This window comes from Oenanthe melanoleuca, chromosome 1 (assembly GCF_029582105.1).
Source record: "Oenanthe melanoleuca isolate GR-GAL-2019-014 chromosome 1, OMel1.0, whole genome shotgun sequence".
Lineage (NCBI taxonomy): Eukaryota > Metazoa > Chordata > Aves > Passeriformes > Muscicapidae > Oenanthe > Oenanthe melanoleuca.
In genome coordinates, this window is record NC_079333.1 from 54868474 (window position 1) to 54892049 (window position 23576).

General features: G+C 36.4%; 1 protein-coding gene across 1 annotated transcript in view; it reads right to left on the bottom strand.

Annotated features, from left to right (window-relative positions):
• Positions 1-1061: 1061 nt before the first annotated feature.
• Positions 1062-23576, bottom strand: part of DGKH (diacylglycerol kinase eta) — a 159628-nt gene continuing 137113 nt past the window's right edge. The window contains exons 27-31 of the mRNA XM_056495967.1: positions 23474-23566; positions 19708-19827; positions 19199-19307; positions 17670-17800; positions 1062-11892 (exon numbers count right to left, since the gene is read on the bottom strand). Coding sequence (XP_056351942.1) covers positions 11803-11892; positions 17670-17800; positions 19199-19307; positions 19708-19827; positions 23474-23566 — 543 coding nt within the window. The 3' untranslated portion in view covers positions 1062-11802. The remainder of the gene's footprint in view (positions 11893-17669; positions 17801-19198; positions 19308-19707; positions 19828-23473; positions 23567-23576) is intronic.

Below are 23576 nucleotides of genomic sequence, written 5' to 3' on the forward strand. Positions count from 1 at the left end.
CACCCCACGAGTTATTTCTCCTACTACAGTCTCTCATTTATACCACAGATTTGATTATTGAAACCAACCATTTCAGTTTGGTTAAAAAAACTGAATCCTCCCAAAACACATCTAAAATTAAAATACAGGCTTCAATCCTAAGAGAACTGTAAGCACCTAGAATTCATGGTGCATTGAACTCCCAGCACTGACCTGTAAGCTTTCTGGGTTATCCATAAAATTTCCTCTCCAACACATGATCATTCAGGACAATGAGATCCCAACCACATGACACCTTCATCGATCACAAGATTACAGCCTTCATGAACTGGCTTGGGTTCCTACACACTATAATTCTCCTTCTGTCTATGCTGATTGGGTTACTTTCACATCATGTGCTAAGTACCACCCTAGAAGCTCACTGACACCAACACAGCAGCTGATGCTTGCCTGCAGAGTGGCCCTCTGGAATCAACCCCACTGAGTGTTTATCAGGGTTGGTGCTAGCGAGGCACAGCCCACACTGCTGAGGAAAATGTGTTTGCTTTACTGCCTGTGGAAAAACAGGTGCTACTGAATGCTCTGTTTTAATGGCTGTTGTTACCATGGATGCAAATGCAAATCTGCTTTTACACTTCATACGCTGTGTGGCAGCAAGATCCAGCAGAAGATCCCTGAAAATGTGAACACCTACATGCACAGTGATCTACTTACATCTGGGTTTGCATGTAGACATGTAGAGGATGTATAAAAGCTGTATTCAAAGCCCCTAATTTAAAACAATTTTCAGGCAGTCCCTGGCAGACTGAGTAGAAATGATGCTTGATAGTCATTCATCTAGATTTTATGTAGTTTTAATCACTTAACTCTTTAAAGAGATAACTCTTTAGAATTTTCTTTTCCATTCCAAAGTCTTAGATTGTGCCAAGGACTTGCCACTGCATTGATTTAGATGAGGAATTTTGGTTTAGATTTGATGACATTGATAGCAGCCCACATTTTGAGTGGATAACATCTAAAATTCAGTTTCATGATGTGCAAGCATTTCCACTGATTTCTAGACACAAAATAAATGCAAGGACTTATATACATTGAATGCATTCTGTTTATTTGAGAAGGAAGATCTCATACGAGTGCCTGTTATGGAAGGCATCTCTTATCATGTACAATAAAATCAACCATTGCTTCCAGCAGAATACAAAAATACACATCTCAGTGACTTCCATACAATAATAAATATGTAATCATGCATCCAACAATAAAAAGGCACAGAAAACTGGTCACTTAGTAGTCATAAAAATTACTAACTATATTAACAAAGCCACCCAAATTATCTGTACAAGGAAATGTAACAATATATTCCAAAGGTGAAAACACATAAAACATCTTTAAAATAGTATATGCAATAAATACCTCAATTGTTTTTATATATTAAAAATAAAACTGTGCCATTGTAAACAGTATGTAAACAAACAAAATTCACTGTTCCTTACCATTATTACAAGTAAATAAAGCCAAAAGTTACACCCCTGCTCTGTTAGATAGACTTCATTGGCAAGTTTTGTCAGGCAGTTTAAAAGTTTAACTCTTTCCTGCAGCAAACAGAGCCTGCTATGTGTGTAATTCTAAGCATTAGAGCAATTGCTAAGCTTCAAAATTGTCTACCCAGGATGTAGTACGTCATCAAAGAGAACTGGAACTAGGAAAAGCAATTCTTGCAGTGTTATGGACAGAAGTAATTTATTTTTACTACATACAATAGTGTGGGTAAAACTCAGCAGTTTCTATAACACTGCTCTCCTACAGGACTCAAGGGGGCTGTACAGAGGTGATGAGCATCCCTGTTCCCTTGGGCGGAGAAAGTGAGGCACTCAAAGGTTAACTTTGCTGCCCCCAGTCTTGCACCAGCTCCACTGGCAGGGAACCAAAGGCAGAATCCAGACCTTGAGCCACTTCCTCCTCATTTCCTCAGACATCACATGGCCTTGCAGACAAATAAAGGTGTGTCCTGAACTCCAGTCCTGATTAGAATTGCAGACACCAACCAACAGGCAAAAGGAAAGGTGCTTGTTTGCTTGGGTGCCCATCTGCCCCCACCAACAACCACAGAGCCTTGCCACCAAGTGAAGCAGGAGCACCACAGGAGGTTTTTCCCCACTAACTGTGATCAGATCCACATTAGCAGACTAACAAGCCCAGACACAGCCCTGTGCATCCTTTGCAAGCCAATTGATTTCCTCAAATGTCTATTCTTTTGAGGTCTGTTTCTACAGCCAGCAAACTCCTAGAAAGTTCTACCAAGGTGCAAGCCTCCTGCGTTATTAGCAAGGGGAAGGATAGCAATCTGAATATGATCCTTTCTTAAATGAAACTATAGAAAAAGATTCCTTGAAGTGGTGGGCATTTGCACAGATGTCATCAGAAAGGGCCTAGTAAAGGAAGGTGTCTGCTTTGTTATTTCTTCAGTTTTTGATAACCTTGACATAATTACCTCATTTTACAAGTCCGACTGTCCCTGGGATGACTATCTATGATAAACTTACCTGTTCCCAACACGTATTTCAAAGTGCATGACAGCTCTTGTTTGAAAATGGTATTTTAGCCTTAGATGAAGAAATTAGGATGCATCTATTTAGCTGTTTCACAGCCATATGGTTTTTTTTACAGGAAGAATACACTTTGAGCATACATAATTAGAAGATACCCTGGAAAGGGATTTAGGAAGCGCTGCATTATGGTATTTTTCCTCCCTTGTGCTATTAAAGAACTGATCCTTCTGCCATTAGACAAGTGATTTCTCTAATATCAAGCAGTTGTCTGACTTGCCTCACCACTTAACATTTTCATCATTTTAATTGATCCACGGAATATTAAAAGTCACACTGGCTTTGAAGATACCTCCATGTCTTGATGAGAAGCTTAAAGCCACATACTTGTTATGTAACATTTTTCCCCAATAAGGTACGTTTGGATAAGGTTCTTCAAGTGTCTCATACCAGATCTATAGAGACAGGTGAGCTGCATGAGACCAGTATGTACAGAAAACAGACAGGACTACTTTTTGTTTATCAATGAATAATTCCTCACATTCACCTGCCACATTGCATTCCCTCTTTGTAGAGAGAGGCATGAAAGGTGATCTCTTTTTAGATGATTCTGTATTAAATCTTACAAAACTTATTTTAGAAGGTATTTTCTTAGGCATATTCAAGGACCAGATCAATGAAAAATTCTGTACATTCTCTGAGGCATATATTCCCACCTGTGTTGTATTTTGCAGGTTCTGTAGAAAAATCCAAATAGAAACTGCGGATTTCACATTGGGAAAAAATAAATACATTTCACTCATTTAAAAAATTATCACAGTAGGAAAATAGCCAGTAAACAATAGATTCAGAGGGGTTTAATCTCGGCCCCAGTGAGATCAAGGGGAGTTTTGCCAAGGATTTAAAAAAAGCCAAAATATCACCCAGAATCATATACAATTCTTTAGCTGACAACAATCATAAACATCCTGCCACCCCATTGTATAAGTTAAATATTAATAAGCATCTGTAAACATCCTGCAATTCATCTGATATAAAAAATACTATAATAAAAACAATGCAGCATCTCAAGCACTGTATAGTTTTAAGTTTTTTTGGCTCTACACACAAGTTGGCATCATTATATTGGGCACAACCAAGGTATGTATATACATCTCTATGTACAGGTGTGCTCTCACAGACACACTACGAACTAGGTACTACACACATCCACACAAATACTGGCAAGAGAATGACATTCATAGGTATGGCACATAAAAGCCTACCCATGATTGGGTATTTGATATTTGAGGATCACTTTTTTGTAAGGAGCAATTTCTATCCCAGAAAAATCATCTTACATGTAGGCTTACATGTAAATGCTGTAAGTGAAATACAAGAAGAATCTCCAAGGGGCCTATAGTACTGTTTAAAGCACAGCATATGCCTAAGTCCCAAAAGATCTATGTGATTGCAAAGATGATGGACTTTCTTGTGAAATGAACACAGGAAAAAGGGGAAACAAAGGACAGAAACTACTGAGTACACATCAGTTTTAGCCTAAACCCATGCAAACCATGTTTAGATGTTTTTGTTTTCAATTGAGTATAAGTTTGGATTGAGTGGAAATCATGTGTTTCAGCTCTTTGCTACAAACTGCCATTTAGACCCAAATATATGAGTTATGCAGAGAACTGGACAGTGTCACATCTCTGCAATGCTTCCATGTGTACTTCATGCATCCACTCATACATGCAGGTGGATGTTACTACAGAATTAACTAACAGCTGTACTTGACTGGAATAACAGTGTAAGATACAAGCCTGGCTAATGACAGAAACCACCCATGCTGGGCTGGGATCCTCTCAGAACCTTTAGATTTAGGTATGTAAATAACTTTAGATGAAATTTACCTTTCTTAAATGCCAGAATATACATTAAAAATACATTAATGCAATCCCACAGCGCTCAACATTTGAAGATACCTGCTCTAGACAGACAGATGTGACAGTGAGAAGTTTCATTAATAGTGACTGAAAGGTTTGCTGTCACCATGAATTAAGACAAGAAGCTAAATCATAAGACATTAAATTATTTGTGTGTGATGACAGCAACAAAGAAGAGCCAGAGGGAAGGTGAGAGATCAGGCCCCCTTCACCTTTCAGGAGCACCTCAACAAAAGCCCATCTATTTCATATCTCATCTGCCACTGTGAATATCACCTTGCCCTTTGATGATCCAACATACAAGCACATAAAATTCCTAATGTAACTGGCAGCTCTAGGGAGATGTCATAGTTTCAGCTCTTTTAGGATGCAAAGGATGTGATGTAAAAAGGTGGCTAATAAAACAAATTCTTTCAGGACAGGTTCACAAGCTGTGCTCCTTGACTGGGAAAAATGGTAATTTTTGCCAGATATGGACAACTCCATTTTTCAAGATATCTGATTTGAGGAGACACAAAACCAAGACAGAAAGCATGCACACCAGAAGTGACAGACACCTGTAGAAAATCCTCTGGAATGTGGCTAAGCACAGTCCCAATGCCTGTTTCAATGTATACCATGGCATCTTGTGAGAGGACAGTGCTACTAGGAACCTTCACAATGAGTATCTGCATGCCAGTGTGCTCCATGTAAACCTCCCTAATCCTTGAAATTCTCATTAAAAGCCTCCAGGCCCTACTTTTCAGCACATGTGCTCTCTCCATCCCTGAAAAGCAAGACCAAGCAGCTTCAAATGGCTTTCCTCAATGTGCCGATTCACAAAATAATTGACTGTGACTGCAAACAGAACTAGTCCCAAGCAGAGCTTTCTTCAACCAACACCAGGAGAAAAACATAGTTATGTCTCTAACTCTTTCCCTGTTAATGGCAATGTCACTGTTTTTATCCAATTAATACTTTAGTTTAAAAAAACTGGGACTTACAATGCTAATTCCCTTTAAAAAGTCACAGAAGAGATTTGGGGAACTGTGGAGATTTTATTTTTGGATTTACACACAGTTTCCATAATGAAAACAAACCATCCAATTTTACTTTTAGTTCATTTCTTCCTGTTTTCACCTTCCAGCTCACATGCTCTTGTCTAGCTATACCTGGATCAAACACAGCTCCCTAAAATAGTTGTTTCCAATGAACTTGCAAAAAGATAGTTGCAAATAACTTTTAATTTTGTACCACATTGCTTTTATATTCAGTAGCTTTTCAATCCTAACACTATTCTTTGAATAATACTACAAACTATATTTTTCCAAAGTATTTGTTCCACAGAATAAAATATTCAATATGGCCACTTGGATACTTGTCCTACTCCTAGCTACCATGATCAGTATTTCCAATGTCTTACATAGCTGGTAGAGTTAGCCAAAACACTTCTCTTTCCAAGGGCATTCTGGTAGCTTGTGTTAATTGTTAGATAGAGCTTCCATCAGGGATTGCAAAAATATAACTTAAAGGTTTTTAGTCCACCATGGCTATGCTAGCTTTGGAACCTGAAGCTGTGGTCTATCTCCTCTCCTCAAGCATCTACAACTTTTTCCTGGCCTGCCCATCCAGCTCTTCTGAACAGAAACCATGGACAGACACGCAAGACTCATCCTGCCAGAAGCTGGGAACTCATCCAGACACAGGAGCTGGGAAGCAATGTAAAAACATTAATAAAGGCATGACTGGTGTTATAAATGAGGCACCAGATTCTTCTGCCCCACTTATACAAGCAATAAGTTATATTAACTCAAAATCCCATCAGAGAGCTTATCAAGTTTTTGGAAACTGGGAAACAAGTCTTTAATTATTTAAAACAGATGTTTGAAATTCTACCATGTGCACATATGAATTTTCTTGTTGACTGTTCTGAAGGTGATAGGTCTTTAACCACTACAGCTAAATTGATTAAAATTTGTCCAGGAATCCTTTAGGGTATGTATTCATCAGCATTTTGCTTCTTTGCAAAAGTGTTAACAATGCTAATATTTTTTAATTTATGTGTCAAGGGGATGATTAATTTTAAGATTTAAGATTTTAAGTTTTAAGATTAATTCTATGCACTGAAAAACTCACAAATCTTTCATTTCTTTCAGTGAAAATATTGAGGGTGATCACTATTAAACCTACAGAAGTTGCCATGAATTTTGGTATTAGCTCCAACTGGCTACAGAAATAGTCTTCTCAAGTTCTCCAGATGGCTTCCAAATGGATTATAATTTCTTAGAAAAAGACTGGGTTCTCTATGGCAGAAACACATATTTCAAGTACATAAGCTACCATTTAACAGAGCTATGAAACCTAATGCAACAGTAGTAGAAAACACCTAGAAAATTGTTTTTCTTTTTGTAAAAAAGATCCATTCCACACTATACTCTAGATATAAATACAGGAATTTATACAACCAGTAAAGATTTTATATTGATAATTACCAAATGATGCTTCATCAATTCTGCTGATGCTACCATTTATCTCTGAAGAAGCAGAGAGATTTTAAGTCCTGTCCAAAGATTAAATCCTGTCCAAACTACTCTGCTTCCTCAAGTCATCAAAAACTTGTTCTTTATGACAGTGATACAGTCATGTACAGTTCTTGCAAACATTAAATCTTTGCAGCTAGAATAAGCAGCATCAGACCCTGATGGTATGAAAATCATATCACAAAACATACAATCCACAAAAACAGAATCAAAAATACAGCCTGTGTTATAAATGTATACAGGATGCTGCAGTTGAGAGGTACTTAAGTTATTGGGGTGAAAAAATGGATTGAAAATTACTTATTTAATTTTATTTTCTGTGGCTCTTACTCATACAAGTGACAAGATGATTTCCTGGTTGTAAGCTAAACAAATTGCTCCAGCTCAGTTAGCCCCAATGAGATATACTCCTTGTGACTTTACCTTTCACAAACACTTTTTGCACTGCTAATTATTAATTACCAGAACTGTTGAACTCATAGGCAAGAACTCAATATTTAGGGGTATGGAGAGAGCACTGCAGAAACAGCTGTAAACACTATTAATGCAATCATTAACAGGAAGCATCAAGCAAAATGGAATCACCTTGGGTGGTTTTGTCTTGCATGTACATTATTACAACTGTTTTTAAAGTAGGACTATGGAACATCCTCTCATATTTGCTTTATATATTAATTTTCCATTACATGTGAAAAAGGTCTCCTTCCTGAAATGAAGACCAGATGCATTGAAAAACACTGATAATTTTACCCTTGAAGTAGTGTTCATTATCAAGGCTTTATGAAATTTTCATTAATAGCATGAACGAGTTGAATTAAAAAGCAAAATTGGCAGGTTATCTATTTCACTACAAAAAGAATAGGAAAATATAAAATGGACATTTGTGAAGAAAAAAATCAATATCTCTCCTTTGATTTACAGTGATCAGCATTGCAGTATTAATTACTTTGGGTAGGGATAGAGAGAGAAAGATGATTTCTATTTATTATTTACAGGACCATGCATGTCAATTCCAGCCTCAAAACAAGAAATACTGGAATGAAATAGTCTGGGAGGGTTTTTGATCATATGCTTTACACTCTACTGTTCTTCCAAGTTCAAAGCATTTTTCTTTGAAAGAAAGAGACATCCAGGAGAAACAAATAGTGGTTAAGGGGAGAGATATAAAAATGTATCAAAGAAAATTTTCACTTGCCATTTAAAAAAAAACCTGATTTTTGAATCCTTTTTTCTTTGAATTATTGCAAAACATCTCCAACACCTACAGCCATAATGAGTTGGCTTGATTTCATTCAGTTACTAAAAAGAAGGCATGAGGCTCTATAAAGGCAAAACTTGCATGACTTAAATCAGAGGTTGCTACAGCAATCAAATACAGTGAACTGGGAAAATCCTATTTGAAAATGACAAAACAGCAACATACATTTAGCAACCTGCTGCTATTTTAAAACATGCAGTTCTCCTGTTCCTCTCTCTGAGGATGAGACCTTTTCATCTATATGAATATCAGTCACTCCAAAAAAATGCAGATTACTCTGCATTCCTTTTAGGCTTTAATGTATACTGACCACAGAAATCACAACTATTTGACTGGGGGGTAAAGAAATTAATCCAATAAACTTTGTATAGGGATTGTCTTGACAAATCTAGCATGCTGAATCTTATTTTCTAAATAGGAGGATCTTATTTTCTAAAAAGCTAACAGCTTTTAGGAATGTGTTTACCTTGGTTTTGTTGAAATATTGGGATGTGTGCTTTGAAGCACATTTACAGCAGGATTAAATCAGGGAGAATTGAGTTCATTAAAAAATATAGCTATTTATGTACTTAGTTCTAGGAGCTGGGACTTTTACAGCAGTAGGGAAAAAAAACCCAATACTTAGAATAATCATGAGAGAGTAATACTATGTTCAGGTCTTCAGAAAAGCCACGTCACTTAAACACAGTTACAACCCACAACCTCCATAGAGAACCCCTGTAAAAATACTTTGAGCCTCCTTGTCAGATACATTTGCACTTCATAGCCAACACTAGTCTAAGGCATAGAGTTGCATAAAATTTGCTCTCCTGGGCATCTAATAAATACAGCATAAATGATACTTACAGTTTTGCTTTTTCCTACTCACGTGTTTAAAAAACTGCTTAGGACAATCAAAGTTAAATTCTTTGGTGGTCATTTAGAAAAATGATCATTGATCAGTTGTCCTATACTGAGGTAATTTGAGGAGTGCCATAAGAAAGTTGTGTTACAAGCAACATTTTCCCTGCCCAAAAGCAGCTCCCATTTTTTAATTTACTCAGAGTAGACCTCTACAGTGACTTGAAGAGATCTGGTTCCATAGCCCATCTTAATGCATTACATACAGCAAGGCTGAAAGTTGTAAAGAGATTGTATCTTACAATCAGGAAAGCAAAGAAAGTTCTGCTATGTATTATGTCCTTGAATAGAGCAGAAGATTAGCTGTGTTGTCTGCTGTAAACCCAATATGCTAAAATGCTGCCACATGTTAAAATACAGTGTAGCTTATGGACAACCAAAGAGAAAAGAAAATAAAGCTTTCAAAGACTTGCCAGATGTCACCTGAACATCATTAAAGGGGTAAATGTCAAGTACATTAAAATAAAACCAAAACCAACAAACTTTCCATTGTTTGCCTAACTTTCCATTTTTGTGCATGCTTTTCATACAACAGCCTGGAAATTCTATCATTTGGGAAAGGAATTTTGGTTTGTTTTTTATGCAAAACCTAATAGAAAATAGCCTTTTACTTTTGTTTGTTTACCAGAATAATCATTATGTCCACAGAACTCCCAGAGTGGTGCCTGTTAAACCTGCAGCAACAAGAACATAAAGAACTACAATAAAATACAAATTAAGCCTATTTTGTTTATTTTGACTTTTTTTTCTCTGATAAAACAATGAGAATAATAGATTTTACTTTCCAAGGGATGAGTCCCATCTACATGGAACAACTCCTGTCGTATGCATGAGAAATGGAGGGCAAAACCAGGATGCAGTACTTGACATTGGCCCCTTTATACAAGAAAATAAGTTTTGTTAAAAACTAAATGAAACTTTACTCTGCTGCCCATGAGGAAAACATAAAGAGATGTTAGGATATTCTTTAATATGTAAGAAACATCAAAGCTACTTGATCAAGTGAAAGTCAAGTGTTCCTTGTGCTGCAATGACACATTGCTAGAAACAGCAAGGATTCAGCAATTCTGTGCAAGTTTTTTGGCAGATGGTGCAAAGTCATCTCATCTCAAACATTTAGTTAGGATTTTTTTTGTAGATATCTGAAATTTATTTTCTGACTAGATTAATACTTTTGTGAAAAGTTAACCAGATCTAAATTATGAACCTGTTTCATTTAAGTAAAGTATAAATAACCTTACAAACTCTGGTCTTGACCAATTTCTAAACAAATATGGTTTTAACTTTTTTAACCTATTTACACCCATGGATTACTGTCTTGCACGTGATTCATCTTAGCATGCATAGTCTAAAATCTTCAAGTCCAGGTTTTCTAAATTTTTATGGTCTACTGATGGCAGAATGTCAAGATGTCAAGAAACAAACTGATACCTTTTTAAAGAAATGCACACAGATACATTTTAAAATTAACAGTTAATTAGCAATGAGTAAAAGTTTACCCCACAAAAATCAAATCAGCTGCTACATTTTAAATATCTTCTTATGCATGATAAATAAAATTAAATTTTTCTTTAAGAAAATTTCATTAATATTTAAACCTGCTTTTGAATAATAGAATAAATAAAATCATTAGTGCCTACAAGTTCAAATATGCTACAGATTTTCAAGATAAGTGAATAACTACATTAAAATGCACCATGAGAAGATTCTTTAACATTTTCCATGCAGGAAGCCAATTGATGTTTTTGTGAGGTACTGGTCTTTCAAAAATTCTCATAAGTTAGTTACCTGATAAACCTTCTGTACATGATATATTTAAAAATCTAACTGTACAGCATTTCAATCATATATAATCTGCTGAATATGGCACAAATGCTAAGTTTCCACACCCACACACCCTTTGCCATAGAACACATTTTAGGCATAACACAACACTGAAGAATAGAAAAGTGCCTGAAACTGGAGGAAAAAAAACAAAAAACAAACAAAAAAAACCTCAAGTAGCAATAAATTAAATCTCATTCAAACCTATAAAAAAGTTGTTCAAGTGTTTAAAGTATCAGATGTGTCATGCAACAGAACAACAGACAATTCAGGCAGGCACACCATGCATTATAGTTTGCATTCATGGTATCACAAGGTATCTCTCCCCTCTTCTGCATGGCCAGCGAGTGCTGGATACCTGTGGCACTGCCAGCCTCGCATGCTGGACCTCCCAAACTTCCTGCTCTTCCTGCACAGGAGCTTTCACAGAGCTACGCCTCGGAGGGATGACCAGAGGACCTCATGCTGTACAGTGGCATCTTGCTGCAGCATAAAGAGAGGCATACTGAGCTGCATGTAAGCAAAGCAATCATTTCTTGGTTATATTTTCCAGTCAGTGCAGTTCACCATCAACCAATCAATTTACCAAACTGGGCTTATCCAAACTGGCCAATTTGCACACCAAGAAAATGTCTTCACAGATCATATCACCTTTTCCTTTTTGTTTTGGCACAAATCCTTTTGTACTCTTGCAGCAAGTTCTTCACCACACAAGAATTCAGAGATGCTAGCCTGTAAAACACCAGTGCTTATTCTTCCACACAGTAAACTACAAGGACAGCTAAGTGCCTGCAACAGCTTTGCTTCTCCAGCAACTTTCTCTTCTCTCTTTAAGAAAAGCACCAGCATAATTACACTTCAGACAAAGGGGTGTTCTTGCTGAGCTCTTTAATTCCCTGGAGAATTCGCTTCATATGACCCACTTTCGTTATCCCCAGGTCCTAGAGAAAATTTAAATATAGAAAAAGAAAAGAAGAAGAAAAAGAAGGAAGTTTACTTTTAAAAAGGGAAAAAGAAACCCCATTGATTATGATCTATCCATGCAACAGATGTCTAGAAATGTGCTCACTGCAATCAACACTAACCAGGAAGTCTTAGCAAGAGTTGCTTTACAAAAAGACTGCTTAGAGCATACACGGAATCCCTCTCTGTCTGAAGACAAAAAATTACTTACCTGCAACAGTGACAACCCAGGGCATTTCAAAATATGTCAAAACCATCTTTGGCTTAACTTCTAAATACAAATACCTTTCACAACTTCTGGCAAATAAAGAGAACAATCTCCCCCTCCTCTCTAACAGAGCAATCAAATGCTTGGTAGAATGTGATGGATTGGGACTTCTGTCCAGCAATGTCACTTGATCTGAGGCCCTATGATGTCTGCCTTAATCAACAAACACACATATCCCCAGTTTCTCAAGGGAAAGTGGATGTAATGGCTACAGGAATGTAGGACAACTTCCCTTTAGAGAGCAATAGAAAGAGTAAGCATTTGTTTTTCATTACAAAAAGGTTACATCTCCTAGCATGGATGTTCCTGATTAAAAAGCTGGAAGAAAAATTCTCAGAAACATGATAGTCATATCGCAAAGGAAATGTAAAAAACATAATAGTAAATCTCCTTGTAGCCACTAAATCACTCACATCAGCTGAAATGTTTCTATATTGGTTTCCAGACCCGTCTCTGTATGCAACAACAGACAAGAATTTTTTGTAGCAACTTCTTCCAGTATTAGCAATAGCTTTAGCAGCATCCTTTTTCAATTTTGGCTGGTCCAATGATCAGAGAAGCAGAATGAGATGCCCAGCTGTGCTAATGATCTCCCACCACACTAATGAATTTTCAGCTCAGTTTGGTGGAAATCTGCTTCCCTTATCTGTAAAACTCAGCTATGAAAAAGTCTTTAACATTCATGTGTTAGTGGTGTTGAGCAATCAGCAGAGTCAAAGACTAGTTATTTGTAGAATAAACCTTATATAAATAGATTGCGGTTAAATAACTAAAAAAAATATAAAAGTTTCACTATTTTTATGAAATATTAAAAAAATCACTTTAATAGGAAGATTTTTCCATTAAAATGCATTAAAAAGGGAGGGCAATTAGACAGCTTGAAAAATTTTTTCTCACCAAGAGTGGAAAATGAAATCATATATCCTATTCTGTACATACTCTAAAAGACTATATCTACATTTCTACAGCCACAGAGACCTCAGAAAATCTGTATTCTATGTTACTTCAAAATGTCAGCATGCACTTAATTTTGGAAGAAGGGGGTAGTAAAATGGGCCTGAATTAATTATTTTATTATAAAGGTAGCACAGCCAAGATTAAACAGATGGTTTAATCTTCAGAGAGTCAAGACTGAATTCTGGTTATGTTAGAGAGAAAAAATACTTGGTTGTTTCTTCAGTTGAAAACTATCAGCACTATAAACAGATGGTCATCCTTTACAGGACTTCAGCACAAAGGTGTCAGTATTAAGGAGTTCAACATTTGCTCATAAAAGTTCCCAAAGCAAGTGCTGTTCATAAACTACCTGAAAAAAACCTCCTGATTTTCCACATCACATAAATATGCATTTTATTTTCACTAATATTCATCTCTCTTATAAACAAATGTACTAATTTTTAAGTTAAGGGAGTTAATATAGGTAGTAGTCAAATTCATCCTAAAATGACAGTAATATTTATAATTCTACATTTCTGTAATATTGTCCTTTTTATGTTGAACTTAATTCTCAACTATAATAAAAAAACACAAGAACTCTCAAGAAAAAAAAACATCCATGACTACTGAACCTAATGAAACAGCCTAATTGCTATGTGGAAGAAATTCTACATAAGGGAAAACCCATAAGGATACTTTCCCCAAACCACAACAAATCACACAATTTAAAGGTTAAGAACTTAAAAATTGTTCAGAAAAATATGTTTTCATGAGTAGAACTTCTGTTGGATAAGCAATATAGTGAGATACTGCCAGAGTTCAAAATCAGAAGAAAGAAACATATTATGAAATTCCAAAAACACTCAGCCACTTTTCCCACCAACCTCTATAAAGCATTTCACAACACCTTTGATTCAGAGGCAACAGTTTATTTCTGTTTCAGCTGAAGTTGCTGTAATGCATACCAGAACAGCAGGTCTTAAGAGCCTCATCAAAAATTTTGGGGACCCTTTCTGCTACACTTCCAGGGGAAAAAAAACCCCAACCAACAACTCAGAATTTTTATGCTTTTATAATAGTTTTTGGTTTTGTGGAAACTAGAATTCATACAGTCATGACACTAGATGCTACCTGGTATTCTCAGTTTACTGCTCATGCAGAAAAGTTTGATAAATTCTCTCATCTCAGACTAAAAGGATCTGCTACATGAGCATATCATGCATCATTCAAAGAACAAGATCTTCAAATATCTCTGCATATTTGTGCATGAATGGCTACATAATCTGTTCATATCTAATTGATATCTAGTTTACAAAAATTCAATGTGACTAAACTACAGTTTTGAAGAAGAAATCCTACCCACAGTCTGAAGAAAAAAAATAACCTTTCTTTTTTTCCCAGACATGGCTGTAAAACTACAGTATCACCTCTCCTCCTGCTCTCCCTAACCACCGTGCCATTTCCTGGACATTTTTTGGCCAAATGTACCACCACTAGCAAACAATTTATGTAAGAACTCCTTAATAATAACATCTTCCAAATGTGAAACTTACCCTACTTACATCCCCAGTGTAAAAAGCCATTTAGCATGTCTGAAATCTAACAAATCTTACAAAACTTCTTCCATAAAAGAACTTTTTCAAAACGTGCTACTGAGAAACACAGGGATGAATTGTCACAGTCCTTGGCACAGATTTTAGCTTGACTGGCACTGCTTATCAAGTTGATCTGTGGCATGGAAAGCCTTTCTCCAAGGAAACCAACACTGCTATGGAGCTTTAAGGAGACATCATCCCCTTGTCCTACCAAATGTGCTACAGGTCTGATTATGACTAAGTTGCATGCATGGGAACATTGTCATCAATGCTAAGAATGCCAATATTTATTTCGGTCAAGTTTTCAGTAAGTTTGCTTGTAAAATAAAATTAAAAAAAAAAAAAAGCCACACTAAGCCTTCTTTCTACAGTTTTCTGCAGAATAATTCACAATTTACTGCCCAGCCATTCATCAAATAAAAGAAAATCATATGAGTGTAAATTTCTACGATCCCCCTAAATGAAATCAGGCATAAGAGGACTGGGTGGAGGTATTCTGGTTCTTCATTGTCAATTGCCACACATAGCACCCTGAGAATGGGATCCACAAGCTATGCAGAAATATAATTAGAAGTGCCCTATTCTTCTGTCAGCATATCAATCTGTTCCAGCGATGCGTGCAAAGGAGAGCGTTTCATCAAATCCTTCTCCATACTGCTTTATATCTCTACTTTTGACCACAGAAAGGTAGATGGGCTCAGAGGATTCAGTTAAAACAGGCAGCAATTTTTCCAGCTGCAGACATGAAAGGTAACAGAGGTAAATGTATTGCACATGAGTTGGGAGCTCATGAATCAATGGTGATCTCGTTTAGCTTGTCAGGAAGCACAAGCCTTGCAGTGGAGGAGAGGCTGTAGACAGATTATAGCTTGCAAGAGCACTGAAGGCTCATCTGCACACCTCAACAGCCAAAGGGAGGAAAGATTCACAGGGCAGCTTGTGGCACACTCCTCATTTCCCAAGTACAACATTATACAGCTTGACACCAGTTCAAGTCACTGGCAAAAAACTGCAGGCTGCCTGAGCCATCCTTAATTGGCTCCCTGCAGAGACCATGCCTTGTGATCAGCAGGATGAGTACCCAACTCTGCTATTAAAGTTCAGTGCTGCTACAAAGAGTGTAAGCCATGCCTGGCCAAAAGCCTGGCCCAGCTCATGAAAGACACTGATTTGGAAGCTCTCAGCATCTGCTAACGAGCCCATGGGGTGATTCTGGAGCAGGATTTTGGTTAGCTCAGGATATGGCCTTGGCAACTTGTCTAGAGCAACTCCTCATCTTATGTGTCTCCAGGCAGCACTGGGTAGGGAGACAGGAGGCTCTCTGTAGGACCTCTAAGACAAGCCTTTAGATATTTCATGGCATAGACCTTTGTGATGGGATTTTATTTACACTGAACCAGCATGAGCTTAGCAACAGGGATAACGGGTTGCTAATTATCCTGCTGCAGATATTTACTTGGTTTAAGTGCCAGTTCACTGGGCATGCAGTCAAATTGGTACTTATGAGAAATAAGGCATGGCCAGAAGCCATGTCCAGTTTAACACTGATCTTACCCACCATCATTAATTCCAACAAGTTGGACTTTTAAAATTTTCTTAGCATTTTAGCAAGCCTATGCATTGTGTGATGCTGAGTTCCTCAGTTGAATTTTAAGTTTGTTCAGTGCCCATTCAGAACAGAGACTTGCAACATCCATCACTGGAACATTGTGGTAGATTGCTTGGACAGCCTGCTATTTCTAAATTTTGCAGGGAGGGACTGTCTTGAAACTGTCCCTTCCTTTCAGAAACTATCCTGAAAGAAAGGAATTTAACTTCCATGGAAAGAAGTTTAGGCAATCTAATACCAAAGAGTAAAATAATACACAACAGCTAAACAGATCATCTCAAACACAGCTATTTTCAGCAGCTGCTTTCTATCGCAACAGCCATACAATGCAAGCACTACCTTATAACACTAGGATTTCACACATATATATATATAAATTTACATAAAATGACACATTTGTATGAAAATATTGTCCCTACCTGGAGACTACTGCACCATGGCTAGAACAATGACTTGCATTCTAAATGTAAATGTTTGCAATTTATACAATATCCTATTTCCTCTCTTACGTGCTAAAAGCAGTTGCAAAACCCATTACCAAGAACTCATTACTACTGAGTTCCTGGAAAAAGTAATTTAATGAATCCCCAAAGAAACAGCCACTATTACATATAATGGATGCACTTAAGTCATTCCTGAAAAGGACCAGCGAGCTCAAATAACAGCCTCAAACTGCTGGATAACATTTCTCCCTGCAAAACTTATCTATCTGACCTCAGAGGAAAAAGGTTTTACAATTTTGGAGTCAAAATAAAATACTCTTTTTTTAAAAATCTATACAGCCAAAATCAGAGGTCAGTCACCAATGAGAAAACCTATTTTGACACACAAACACCAATGCCATGTAAGCCAAATACTGCAATTTATTAAGCTGCTTATCTCTCTCTCACACCCACTATATCCAATATATACACAATAAATCATGTGGAGCCGATAAGCTCCTGCAGGGGATGGGTTTAAAATTATTATGACCACCATCAACTGATCCATACTGATCACGTTTAATGGAAACAGTGAACTCTTGAAGAAAACAGTATATTACACAGATGCCAGTAAGATATCAAATGTGCTTTTCCTATGCCTTCTGACATAAACTGCAACACTATCATTGTATATAAAGTGGGGGAAAAAAAAGAAGGAAATTTTGTATAGCACACATATTCTCGGCTGTGAGTTCAAGTCAGCACTTCAGAAAGTCAGGCCCAAGGACAGCGCATATTAGTTTATTGCATTTGCACAGTGTAAGCCAAGCTACAAGCAATGACAAGTGCAGGGAAAGAAGAAAAGTTGGTTGTTGTTTTGTCAAAGAAAATGGTCAATAGCAGAAAAGTAGCACAAAGGAAATACCTTAAGATCTCGCCTTTCCAGATGTAAAAGCTCAGAGCCTCGGATGTCATGGCTGATGAAGATTTCTTTGTACTCTCCCAAACTGAGCAGATCCAGCCAAGCAGCAACTTCATCTGTGCCCCATTTTTGAACTACCAAAGTTAAGAGCAAAACCCCCTTAATTTCTACATGCTCAAATGCATCACAAGCAAAGGTTAGGCCAAAGAGAGTGGAAAACAGAGTAGAATTGCCGTGCTAGCAAAGGGAAAGGTTAGAGGTGTCTTTTCCACAAAAACTGACAATTTCCTTTTTACATGCAGGTTACAGGTTAGCAGTTAACACAAGAAAGTATCTAAACAAAGTTGGGGTTGTTTGCTTTACAGCCATGCTTTCAGCTTTACTCCAGTTCCTTCAGTAAAGCCTTTAAAACCTCATGTCCCAACAAATTCACATTAAACCAGCTTAGGATCAGTGACGCAGTCTAATGTTGTTCTGCTTTATGCCATTAATTTATTAGTAGTCATCCAGGGAGAGGAGAAGCCTTCAAAAACTAATTTACATGTAAAATTAAAATAGAAACCATACCTCAAATATAGCAATGGCAGCAAGCAAGTCCAGTTTTAATTAACAGATTCTAGTATTCTTAATTAAGACAAAAAGTACTCTTTAAGCTACTGTGTTACATAGGCCATTAAGAAGCTCTCTATAAAACATTGTTCTCTAAGGTTAGTTGCCCACATTAGTCCCATTAAGACCACATAGATTAGAAAGTTATGCTACTTATTGCTATAATTTTGCAACTTAATTCAATGCTGATAGCTTCGCTTTATAATGAAGAGAAATCTGATGTCTAATCTGAAACTTAAGTCTGATCAACAACTGCAAGATTTTGCAGATTGTGATCAGCTGTTCATTTATTAAAAAAAAACAAAACAAAAACATAGAAACAGTGTTAGGATCATCTAATCACTGATTATGTCCTGGACATAATCTTAAGGAAGTAAGTTCATGAATAAAAATAGGAAGAGAGGAGGGTGGAGTTTGTTCAACTTCTAATTAAAAAATCAGTATTGACTATCATGACTTTTTGTTTGATCTCTCTCACTTACTGAACCTATAACCCACCCAAAATTTAAGAACAACTGGTTAATTAAACCAGTGTGATAAAAGTTATTTCACAACTAAAATTAACCTGAAAAACCTGAATTTGAGCTTCCCAGGGAAACAATGTGTTTACCCATGGCTTGTATGGCTATGAGTAAATCAAATGTATCCAACAGCGAAGACACAGATCCTGTTGCATGATAAAACTTTAAAAAGTATTTTCACAGTAGTTCTTTGGTTCACTTGGGTGTATTGGGGTCCTACTGAATGCCTTCTAAATGCACTGAAAGAAATATTTATCCTAAAGAAGATGCCAGTTATCTCAGGTGCTTTCCATTTTCACTTTAGTCTTAGGTAAGTCATGTAACCTCTTACCAAAAAAGTAAGCCATAAAATCACATTTACTGCAAATGCTACTACTTTTCTTGCAATTTCAAAACACATACCAGGCTGAGGGCTGGTCTTATGCTTCTGAATTTTTTCTTTTTTAAACTTTGGCACTATACGAAACACTGTACTTCTATTGTTTCTTTTAGTGTAATCCAGAGGAGGATCCTGTATGAGAAAAAAGGCAAAGTTACCTTTAATTAAGAGAAAACAACAGTTAAGTTATATGCTTGTGATGGTAATTCATAGTTAATCTCAAAAAGTAAGACCTAAATTTACTTCTGTAAACAATAATGCCAGGATTTAACTCTATACATGTTTGAATTATTGAATATAAATTAAATATATATGTTTCATTTATTTATTTATCAATCAAAACCTTTACATTCACAAAAGGGAATACAACACCAGAAAAAGTTCACAGCAGACAAAAATGATCCAGTATCACTACTGAAAGTGCCTCAAGAGATCGATTATTAATCACTTGATTACAATTGAAAAACTGTAATTTACTTTTCCTTATTGAAAGAAAATTCAGTTAAAATCAGAACGTATTAATCAAACTTACCTCATCATCATTTGGTTGAAAAACATAATAAAGCCAAGGAATCTCAGCAAGTTTTCTCAACTCTATTTCCACACTGTGCAAAGCATCAGACAACAGTTCTTCATGGGGAGCTTCTAACTGCTGTTTACAAACAGGCCAGAAAAATAGGACTTTTAGTTTCATAAGATTTAACTTTTAAGTCTAGATATCTTTTTGCCACACACCAACAGATGACTACTTCATGGTGAGTGTCAACAAATGGTGGAGACCAATAATCTTCCAAAATTGAAGACTTTCCTTCAGAGATGTGTCAGGCCACCCTCACACTACATTGTGGCTGTGTAAAAACACTGGGACTTGGCAACACATGTGAATTTGGCTCTGCTAAGACACTGAGAACCCCACAGAGATACCTATTTCCTTTAAAACTCCAATCTGAAAACTGTTCTGCAGCTGTTGTATGAGTGAACCCATGTGGAAGAGGTAAGGCAGGCAGCTGATCCCTAGAAAAGCTGCTCTGAAACACCATTTTGAGGAAGAGCTGAATCCTAAACCATGTTGCTTGGAATCATTAATAAAGCAATCTGAATGTCTATTTCTCTTTTTAAAGTAAAAGTAGTCCTAAAGCAGTGCAGAATATCCTTCTGAAAAGATCTATTTCTATAATGTTCTAATAAATGCATGTCTTAAATGGAGTTGTAAGAATATCTTGGATCTCTAGTGCTGGAAAAAGATTTTGACATTGTTGGAGTTTGGTGATAAATTACAAACCCCACTAATTTATCCTACCTAACAAGACAGTCTTTCCTTTGCTTCAGTAGTCTGCATGTGTTCCCATCTTTCAAAGGAGACACCATCTTTGCTAAGATCTTACTGTCTAGTATAGTGATACTGGAAATACAAGCTCCCTTTGCTATTATGTTATTTTCTCTGCTAAAGCTAAGAGAATTCAACGTCCATAAGCAGACTTTGATCTTTCTTTTGACTGATCTTTTTTATCTTTTTCTTTCCCATTAATTTGGAGCACAGGGAAAGAGCCACTTTTCTTGTTACAACTTTTCTTGTGTTTTCGTTTCTGAGCAATTACTCAAGTAATCTATTTTCTATAAAAATTGAAGCAAAGAATTTTGTCTTTCTCAAAAAGTACTTATCTAATTGCTTGATTCTCACAGGAAAACATTTTGCCTGGGACAAAAAAATGCCCATCTGATGGTGCTCCTGAAATAAATCCAAAATAATAATTCTGGTACAGAAAGAATCAGCAATTCAGGGCAAATTCTCCTCCTACAACATCTTGGAAAATCTTATTTCCAAGATAAAAATTCACACTATGAATGAAGAAATCAAAGGATTTTTCAATTGCTTCTCCAATTAAATTTTTTGTATGGAAATATTTTATTTCAGTGAGTTTAGATAATTTCATTCATTTGAAATGAAAGTCTGTCATACTTTTTCCTTAATTCATTTGAAAACTGTGCTCTGTTCCACACAGGAAATGCTTTGTAAAATTAAAAAATGGAAACAATGCCTTTGGAAAGTATCTAGACAAAAGATGGCATTTTTAATTTTTTCCAAATTGTATTCCAGCCATAAGCATCTGAGAAATTCCATAAATCAGCTTCATTGTCCCATCTTGAGCAACCTGGTCTTGTAGAAGATGCCCCTGCTCACAGTAGGGGAGTTGGGACTAGAAGATCTTTAAGATCTCACATCCACCTCAAATCATTCTGTGATACTACAGTATTATCCTTTCACTAAAAATTGTATTTTACCATTTGTTGTTATTTAATGCTCCTACTGTTGTATGAAATTTGTTAATCATAGTTCTTACAGGAAGTGGAAGGAACAACAGACTTGTTTTATGTTTATTTACAGTTTTTCTCTCTTCCTTAGGAGCTGTAAGAGCAAAACTCAGTAGCCAATAAATGGCAACCAAAGAAGCAGCTTACCAAGTGTTCTAATTTAGTTGCTGGCTGGGTTAAATCAAGTGGTATAAGCCCCAAAGACATGAGTTTACTGCTCTCACGAGCTCTGATCACAGGAAAGAGGAATGTGGGAGAAGTGAAGATGCCAAAAAATTGAGGAAGATATGAAAAAAAGAATGTCTGTTGCTGTCAGACAAGAAAGATCCTTAGGAGAACACTTTATGATGGGAGTGGCTGATGCATCAAGCAACATCTTACACTTCATCTCTCTCTATTTTAATAGAATGAGGGACCAATATAGAGGCAACTTCAGCATTTATAAAATATATGGCAGTAAGGTTAACCAGGGTGCCTTGTTGCTGGGACTGTGAAATACTCTTCTAAGTGAGCAAAATGTCAAATGAGCATAATGGACACCTCTGGAATATTAACTTGGTACCTTCCAAACAGCCTTTTTATTAAAAAAAGGGCCTGATGTAGCTTCATGAAGACATTTGCACAACCATAATGAGAAGCAGAAGTACAACATGTAAAAATTCAGAAACAGAAAAATGAATCAAATTAAGCTTTGCAGCCTGAGCAAGGGCCCAGTTCAACAACACAATGAGATCACAACCTGCAGAAAAGGTAATGTTTCAATTAATAACATTATTTCCAAACTGTCTTGATAAATTTCACCAGTCCTAGCATGGCATAACCAACTTAAAGGTTTTCTTCTAATTACTTCTGTAAAAGGATTTTTTTTTTTAAATCTCTATTTTAATTCCCCACTAAATCTGAAATATATGGGATTAGCAATAGTAATTTGAAAAAAAAAACCAGCAGATTTTTTTTCCCTTTCTTGGACGAAAACATCTCATGAAATAATTTTCCCTTTGAAAACACTGTAAAATAAAACATGAAATTAATCTTTGACTATTTCTATAACTTATACAATTATTAGTCTTTAGACTATATTCACTTTTGGTTACTCTAAATCAGACTCATACCATTTATCACTTGTTTAAAAAGGTATGGGAACCTGCAGTAAGTTTTATATCCTAACTCAGCTAAATTAAAATATTCTTATTAATATCCATTTTTAATTACAACACTTAAATAAATTAGTAATAAATCTGCTTTTGAATCTAAAGAAAATGTAAATGCTCCTACTGAGTATCTTCTAAACATAAAACTGGACCAGCATAGAAAACCTGACATCTTTTTTCTCTTCACAATGCGAATAGAGAAATTTTCTAATGATACATCCAGATACAACTGTTGAGAGATCTACATCATTTTAGGCACAAACACTTGCCAAAGAAGATGCAAAGTCTCCAAGTACCATTAGGGGTTTACTGAACACTTACCAGTTAAAGATTATAAAATAACTCCCAACAGGTATTAGAACTGGAGTGATATTTACTTGCCCAGATTAGGTCAGTAGAAGTTGATTGCATGAGTCTAAACAGCTCTCACCCCAGGCTCTCCTTAAACTCTGAAGACAGTCACATAACAGCTCTCCAGAAGTTCTGTTAAATGCTTCATCTCCAGAAGATAAATCATCTTTTTCTAACATAGGCCTTCAAGGCAGCTGAGTGTGTATCAGCCTCACAAGGATACCTATTTCTCTCCACTGACTATTAACAAGAAGAGTCCAAGCAATGATTTAGCTGTCTGAAGTGAGGCAAGGTGGATGCCAACCTAAGTGAAGATTTCAAAATTCATTCTGATCCCACCACAAATGCAGAGTAATCTTCTATCAACCTTGCAAAGCTTCTTGCGGTGTGTCCTCACTTTGGAATCAATTTACAAAAATCAGCAAAGAACAAATAACAGATGATCTGAATGAAGGAATAAAACCATGTGCATTGTGACCTTACCAAAGGAACTCTTCCCACTAGCAGAGATTCTGTTTCATTGTGTAAAGCCTTCACATTGACAGCTATCTCCATGGCAGTGTTTCTGGTAAGACTCTGGGGAATA